Raw genomic sequence first — 7,958 nt, 5'->3', positions numbered from 1 at the left:
CAGCCGCCTCGCTCCCATCCCAGGAGAGCTCTCAGTGAGCTCCCGTTCTGCTCCTCACGACAAAACCCTTCTCCCACCTGGAAGCCGCCCCTGCACAACCTCCTCTCTCCAAGCAAATGACATCAGGGACTGCTGGCAGCCCAGCCAGGGCCAGGCACCGTCCCCACGTTCCCTGATGTCACCTGCTGGCACTGGCGGGGCTGACGCCGCTTCCCCGGCACGCAGCTGCTCTCCTGGCTCTTTGGGGTGGAATGGCTTTTTCCTTTGTCCCCCTTAGCTGTACCCGGTCCCCTGGCTGCCATGGGGCTGGCTGTGGGACAGGAGCCCTGGGGCAGGCTGATCCCCAAGGAATGGTGCTCCTTAGCAGCACTGAAGAGGCTTTTCAGGAAATGGCGATAAAACCAGCTGGAATAATCCCTACAAGTAAAAGGGCTGGGTGGGAGGTGGTCCCAGGTGCTGGGTGGGGAGGTGCTGAGCTGGGGGGGTTGGTGTACCCAGCTCCAGCCAGAGGCTGGGCCAAGGTACAGAGAAAAGGTACCCGAACGCTCCCTGGGAAACAATTCCAAGAGTTTGGGGGAAAAGGGAGAGCTCACACCACAGCCTGGCTCCACTGACCACCTGGGGCTGCAGGGAGACACGTCCATGGGTCAGTAACAGTTCCAGCAACTGCAAGAACAGCTCTGAGACAGTTTAGAAAACATAAAAATCAATGAGTATTTATTTTACCCGTGAGTCCAGACCCTGCTGGGCCAGGGACACAGTCCCTGATGTTCTTAGGCTCGTGAAGTTTTGGCACACAGGGATTCAGCTGTGACCAAACTGAACCGTGCTGGAGGAACAACTCCAAACCCATCACCCATCCCACACCTGAGACTCCTGGAGCACCTTTCCTGTGGCCTCACCTGACACCAAACTCCCACCAAGAGCAGGCTCTGAACTGGCAGCAGCCTTTCAGATGGCCCCAACCACCATGGCAGAGGGAAAGCAGCAGCACAGCTGTGGGGTGTGGGGCAGGAGATGGGGAATTTCTGCTGAACTGAAGGTGCCTGTGGTCTCCAGGRAAGGAAAACAGTGGCTGAGCCCACCCACACCAGCACCATCCTGATGTAAGGACACAGCACACACTTCAYCCTCCTCWGCAAGYACARCCCYGATGTGAGAGCAGCTTCCTCTGCTGAGGGACAGCACACAGCAACCACACCATCCCCCGAGGTCAAATACAGCATGATTCATCCCTCAAAGAATTGCTTTTTGCCCATTTCCTGTGTTTCTTTGGGAATTTTTAAGCAGGTTCCTTGGAGGCTGACAGGCCCAGCTCAGGGAATGCTGGCACCCTGTCAGAGCTCTCCTGCCTCAGCAGCAATTTTGTCACTTTGGTCTCCTAAAAACTTCCGATTGAGTGAAGCTGCATCTTGGTCTCCATCCTCTTGAACAATCAGGCTATTCCTCCTTCCCAAAAGGATGAACTCCAAAAGGGATCACTACACTCAACACAGTCTTGGCAAATGTAGGATTTAGGACCGAAGATCCTAAAGATCCCGAAGAGCACCTGGCCATGCTCAAAACGGTGTGTTTCACCCCCCTCCCACCCTTTATTCACTGAATAAAGCCCCAGATTTGCTCCCAGCGCTCCCTGCTCCTCCTCAGTCATACTGCAGCAGTGAGTAGAACGGGATGGAATTGAGCTTTCCCGACCCTTTCAGGCCTTTCAGCTCTATGACCACCAGGCACTCCAGGATTTCAGCCTTCAGCCTCTTCAGCAGCTCACAGGCTGCAGCCATGGTACCTGTGCAGGGGAGCAGAAACATCCTCACTCTGGGGGCAGCGTCCAGCCCCACAGCTTCCCTTGCTGCTGATAAACAGACACCAGAGAGGTGTGGATACCCCTGGAAGAGCCCAAGGTCAGGCTGGACAGGGCTGGGAGCACCCTGGGATGGTGGGAGCTGTGAATGGGGCTGATGTGATTTATCCAATCCCACCCACGATTCCATGAACCCAGCTGTGCATGGGTCACACGTGCTTCCCTCACCTCCAGTTGCCAGCAGGTCATCCACAATGACCACCTTCTGCCCCGGCTCCACAGCGTCCTTCTGCATTTCCAGCTCGGCCTGCAGGGAGCAAAGAGCAGCTTTCTTTTAGTCTGGCCTCGGAGAGAAACCCCTCAGGAGCTGCTGGCTCATGCTGGAACACGGGCAAGTCCTCAGCGACATCAGCCTGAACACTCAGCACCTAAAACCCCAAAAACCCCACAAATTCCAGCTACGGGGGAGCGCCACAGAAACAGAGCAGGGAGGGGACTGCTGGGCCAACCCTCTGGCACGCCAGGATCCTGAACTTCCACCATGTGAGTTCTGGTGGAATCTTATCCCAGAGCAGCTCTCCAGTGAGGGAATTGTCACGCACTGGGGAGCTCTGCCCAGAGCCAGATCCATACTGGCACCTGATGTGTCACGCAAGCTCGTCCCATGCTGGGGTTGGCCCAAACAATCCCCACGGCTTAGGCCTGGCTTTGGGGGTCCTGCTGCTGTTAGTCATGAGCGGGAGTGGCAGAGTTTGAGGCTCAGGCCACGGGGTTACAGGGCAGGAGGTGGGGAAGCCATGCAGGGAGGCTGTGACTTACAGCACTTACTGCCAGAGTGGGGAACACTCTCCGTGGTCATGCCCCTGAATTCAAGCCAAAGAAAGCCATTTAGCACCAAATCTGAGCACGAGCCCCTCAAAAAAACACAGCACAGCACCGACCAGCACCCACGGGCACAAATGGAGTGTCCATGGCTCGGGGCCGGAGCCGCCTCAGTGCCATTCCCAACGGCTGTGCTGTGCCAGGTTATCCACGGCATCAGAACCCGGTTTGGGACCCCCTCCCCGCTGGTTTTAGCAGCCCTGCCCCCCCAGCCCTGGCCCCTGCTCCGCCCAGGTGTCACCTTGCCATATTCCAGGGTGTAGCAGACGGACTCGGTGGGACCGGGCAGTTTCCCCTTTTTCCGTACAGGCACGAAGCCGATGCCCAACCTCTGTGCCAGAGGGGGCCCGATGAGGAACCCACGGGAGTCCAGGCCTGGGGGGCAGAGCAGCCATCAGGGATCATCCAGGCTGGAAAAGGCTCCAAGAGCATCCAACCCAACCATTCCCAGCACGGTCCAGGCCACCACTGAGCCATGTCCCCAGGTGCCACATCCACACATTTTCTGGAATGGTGACTCCACCACTGCTCTGGGCAGACTGTTCCCATATCTGACCACCCTCTCAGTGAATTGATTTTCCTCACATCCAACCTATCTCTCCCTGGTGCAACTTGAGGCCTTTTCCTCTCATCCCATCACTCAGATTAGAGCCATTTCACTGGAAGAGGGTCTTGGCATGACCCCCCCCCATTTTATCCTTCCATTCAGGGGAGGGGTCTAAAAGCAATTTGCTCTTAAACTCACTTCTGAGGGCTGAAAGCACAGCCCAGACTCCTGTTTGCACCCAGCCAGGCCCCAGCAGCCCATTTCCCTCCCCCGAGGCCCTTTTCCTTAGAGATAAACCCCACAGAGCCCCGGTATCAGCTCAACCACACAAGTGGGACCTTGGACCTCTGGGCACAGACTTCACTTATCACAGGACTGCTGGCCCAGGTTTGGTCAGTGCTCCTTGAACCCTGGGCTGAAGCCCAGCCCAAGCACTGCCTTGCTCAGCCCAGTGCCAGGTGAGCTCCTCCAGGGCTCTTTGTGCTGAGGAAAAGGAACTGGGACAGGGTCAGTCTGCCCCAGGGACCCGACAGGACCTCGCAGGCACAGCAGGGTGTGCTTGGTGTGCTCCTTCTCTTTAACAGTGAATTATTTAATTGGCACTGAGCACAGAAGGCACCTGCCACATCCCAAACCAGAATTTCAGGAAATCACAGCAGGAGGTGAAGGGTAATAAACCATGCTGGAGTTACCACATGACAGAGGCCAATATTCAGGTGATTTCTGTGTCCAAGGGCTACAGCATTTCAGAAGGGTCACCCCGCACTTCCCACCCGGGATGCACTGCTCTGCCCCAGCCTCAGGGATGTCCAACCAGCACTCACCCGCAATGAAGTCGATTTTGGGGAAAGATGACCTCAAATGATCCTCCAGAAGATCAATCAAAGTCCTGAAGGCCACAGGATCCTTCAGCAAGGGGCTGATATCGCTGCAATGAGAGCAGGGAGTGAAACCTCCGGGGGCTGCTCTGGAAACGCTGAGCTCCTGAGCCCAGGGCAGGCTCCTGCCTGGTGCTGCCAGGGCCAGGGATGGGCACTGGGGAGAGGAGCTGCCAGCGAGCCCCGGACCTGAACAGCCCCGGTTTTATTCCTGGTCCTGGCTCCAATCTCGATCCTGGTTCCCTCCCCGACCCCATTCCCGGCCCCGGTCCCGGTCCCATCCCTATCGCTATCCCCGTTCCCATTCCCATCCTCATCCCCGGTTCCGTTTCCGGCCCCATCCCAGTCCTCGTCCCGGTCCCATTCCCGGTCTATTCCTGTCCCCGTCCCCATCCCCGGTTCCATTCTCATCCCCGTCCCCATCCCCGGTTCCATTCTCATCCCCGTCCCCATCCCCATCCTGTTCCCGTCCCCGTCCTATCCCCGGTCTGGCCCCGTCCCCGTCCCATCGCGGTCCCGGTCCCATCCCCATCCCGGTCCCCGTTCCCGTCCCCATCCCGGCCGTACCGGAACAGCACGCCGGGCTCCGGGAAGTCCGGGAAGGGCCGGACGCGGTCGCGGACCCTGCGCAGCTTCTCGTCGCTCATGGCGGCCCCGCCGTGCGCAGCCGCCGCAGCTCCGGCACGGCCGAGCGGGCGGAGCGGGGCGGGGGAAGCGGCTCCGCCTGCTCCGGGGCGGCCCCGCCAAGCGGCGGGCACGGGAGAGCGCCGGGAGTAAATCCTGGGCACCCCGGTGCGTGGAGCTCCGGTATCCTGGAGCATCTGTGCCCCCGGTGCGTGGAGCTCCGGTATCCTGGAGCATCAGCGCCCTCGGTGCGTGGAGCTCCGGTATCCTGGAGCATCAGCGTGGAGCTCCGGTATCCTGGAGCATCAGTGCTCCGGGTGCGTGGAGCTCCGGTATCCTGGAGCATCAGCGTGGAGCTCCGGTATCCTGGAGCATCACTGTTCCCGGTGCGTGGAGCTCCGGTATCCCGGGGCGTGGAGCCCCAGTTCCCCCGGTATTTAGGGCTCCAATATCCTGGAGCGTGGAGCATCAGCCCACGGGCACACGGGGCTGTGGTATCCCCATGCACAGAATCCCGACTTACCAGTGCAGCCATGGAGTACGTGGAGATATCCCAGAACTTCAACCCCCTCAGGGTACCCCAGGACATTAGGCATCGGTACCCCCGGGATGTGGAGCTCTGACTCCCTGGGGCTTGGAGCTCTGATGCCCCATGCATGGAGCCCAGGTTCCCTCGTGCATGGAGCTCTGATTTCCCGGTGCATGGAGCTGCAATCCCCAGGCACTGCTTGGATGGAAACCCAGGTTCTGCTCTGCAGAGCTCGATTTCCCCGGGGCACAAAGCCCCGGGATCCTCCCTGGCCCCGGCCCCAGAAAGGAACCCCAAGCCTGAAGGTTCCACTTCCACCCCCTCCCCTGCCCAGCCTTCCACAGACTGCAAGCTCCTCGGGGCTTTACTATTTCCTGCTTTTCCACCCCTCATCACCTCATGTGAACTCCTGGAATCACTCTGTGCTTGTTAAAAGTGTTGGTTGGGATGACTGACACCCAAGAGGGACAAAAACACAGCCCTGGGTCCTGCACCAAGAGCTCCCGGTGTCACCTGGGCAGGACAGGGAGCTCCTACAGCTCCCATTTCCCCATGTGAGTGTCATCTGGCCATGCAAAATCCACTGAGTTCAGATCTCCTCTTCCATTAGCAAATAAACCTTGGGCCTGCTCCAAGCTCATCTGGCCACGGCTCGCTGCAGAAAGCAGCAGCACTTGGAGCCTGTGACACCCCTGGCTGAGCTCAGCGTTTGCTGCTGGGAGCTGTGAGGGTGAAAACTTCACCCCACACCCTCTGGAGAGCCCCAGGGACACTTCCCACTGTCCCAGGGTGCTCCCAGCACCATCCAGCCTGGTCTTGGGCACTTCCAGGGATCCAGGGGCAGCCGCAGCTGCTCTSTGCCAGGGCCTCYCCACTCCTRCAAGGAAAGATTTCTTCCCAYYATCCCATCTAAACCCCTGGGGAAGCCATTTCCCTTATCCTGGCCCTTGTCCCCAGCTCCTTTAGGCACTGGAAGGGGCWCTAAGCTCCCCCTGGAGCCGTCTCTTCCCCAGGCTGAACAATCCCAACTCCCGTTAAGTTCTCTGCTGCCAGACACAGCCCGTGCTCCCTTCACAGCCATTCCCTCACAAACTAAGATTTTCCCTGAACTCAGATAATCTCTTTGGCACCAGAAGAATCTTCTCGAGCAGCTGTTCCAGGGCAGCAAGCTCAGAGGAAGGACGCAGCCTTACAGTGGAACCAGCAGCGCTCTCACTCCCTGCCACGAGCTGGACTGGTTTCTCCAGTGACCTTACAACCACTGGACAATGAGCTGTTCCAGCAACTCCTCTTCTTCCTGGCAGATGGAATTGCTGGTGGAATTTATCTGCCTACTCGTGGAAATAAATAAGCAGGAGCTTATTTCCTGGGAAAAGGGCTCTTTTCAGCCTGCCAGGCAGGCAGGGAGGAGCTGGAATGGGGTCTGTGTCACCCCTGTCTTGTTTGTGATCCCCCACAGTCCCACCCTTTCCAGCAGGAGACTCCACCACATTTTCCTGGAGGCTGAGGGAGGTTCCCAAGCCCCTCACCCCAACCAAGCCCTGACAAACCAGCAGCTCTCACCAGGATGAGCTGCTGAGTGCTCCCACTGCTCCATCCCACAGCCAGGGGATCAATCTGTCCCCATCAGTTCTGCCAGGAAGGGCACAAAGGTCACACCAAATTGGGCTTCCATTGATGCAGCTGCCAGAAATCACAGTTAAATGACAACATTGCTGAGATTTCTGTCAGAACCCTGGATTTACCCCATCTCAAAGGATACCAGCACAGACCGGATTGGAACAGCCCAAGGAAATCAGTTTTCCCTGCGATTGTTCAACCTTTCAAACACCGCTGACTCCTGCTGCAATTTCCATCTGCAGAGAACTTTCCTAGGCCCCCTTTCCAAATGTGATGTCAAAGGGCTCTGGAATATCAGCCGGGAGGTGACTCCACATCCGCTTGTGGCTCGGGAGCTTCAGGGCTGATCTGTGCCTGGAATCACCACCTGGAATCTGGATCCCCCTGGAGATTCTGGCTTTGCCTCTCTTCTGGACACAGAGATCATCAGTGATTTAAAAATGCTTTGAGATCCCAGCCAGGGAACACAGAAACTGGGAATATGAAAGCTTGGGAACTCACTCTAATCAGCTTAATTAAAGAGCTGCGCTGAGCCGGGAAGTTTCTGTTCCGTTCAGGATTTTAACACTTCAGTGTGAAGTGGAACAAAATGCCCCAAATTTCAACATCAGGGAAAACAAGCACAAAAATTTCCCTGCAAATCCACTGGAATGTTTCGTTTCAATTTCAGCTGAGGAAACACATGCCCTTTAAACCCTTAAAAAAAAAATCCCCAAACCAACCAAATTTGAAATATCTTATTTCAACACCAGAAGAATGCAGCTCCCCAGCCAGATCCCTGGGCTCGGGGTAGAAGCCTCAGAGCTGGTTTTGTGCCCCTAAAAGAGGGAAAAGCATCGTGATCCAGCTCTGGATCTAATTGGAGCCCAAGCCAGCACCTCGTGCCCGCTGCAGCAGGTTGGATCAGGCCCTTGGAGAAGGCACAAAACGCCTCTCCCTCCTCTGGCCAGCCTGCATTTTGTGTCTGATCCAGAACTAATGGATTTGGCACGCATTCCTCGCTGCTGGCTTTTATCTGCTCTCCCTTTCAGCTGGGAATTGTGCTACCAAGCTCCTGTCACCCAGAGGGTGTTAAGT

General features: G+C 57.3%; 1 protein-coding gene across 2 annotated transcripts; it reads right to left on the bottom strand.

The window, feature by feature from the left end:
- Nucleotides 1–1,144: 1,144 nt before the first annotated feature.
- LOC130585965 (adenine phosphoribosyltransferase-like) lies at nt 1,145–4,856 on the bottom strand. Of its 2 annotated transcripts, XM_057386661.1 has the most exons (6): nt 4,676–4,856; nt 4,055–4,158; nt 2,925–3,058; nt 2,630–2,664; nt 2,030–2,108; nt 1,693–1,786 (listed from the first exon to the last, which is right to left on the bottom strand). In XM_057386661.1, the coding sequence occupies exons 1-6, from the start codon at nt 4,753–4,755 to the stop codon at nt 1,757–1,759; spliced, it is 462 nt and encodes a 153-aa protein (XP_057242644.1). In that variant the 5' UTR covers nt 4,756–4,856; the 3' UTR covers nt 1,693–1,756. The 2 variants fall into 2 exon arrangements, with proteins under 2 accessions (XP_057242643.1, XP_057242644.1); XM_057386660.1 differs by lacking the exon at nt 2,630–2,664 and having other exon boundaries at nt 1,145–1,786; nt 4,676–4,839.
- Nucleotides 4,857–7,958: the final 3,102 nt, after the last annotated feature.

The sequence above is a fragment of the Malurus melanocephalus genome, unplaced genomic scaffold, assembly GCF_030028575.1.
Source record: "Malurus melanocephalus ecotype Western Australia unplaced genomic scaffold, MMel_1.1 scaffold_1025, whole genome shotgun sequence".
Taxonomy (NCBI): domain Eukaryota; kingdom Metazoa; phylum Chordata; class Aves; order Passeriformes; family Maluridae; genus Malurus; species Malurus melanocephalus.
Note: the sequence above shows the minus strand (reverse complement) of the source record. Positions and strands in the feature narration are given on the sequence as shown.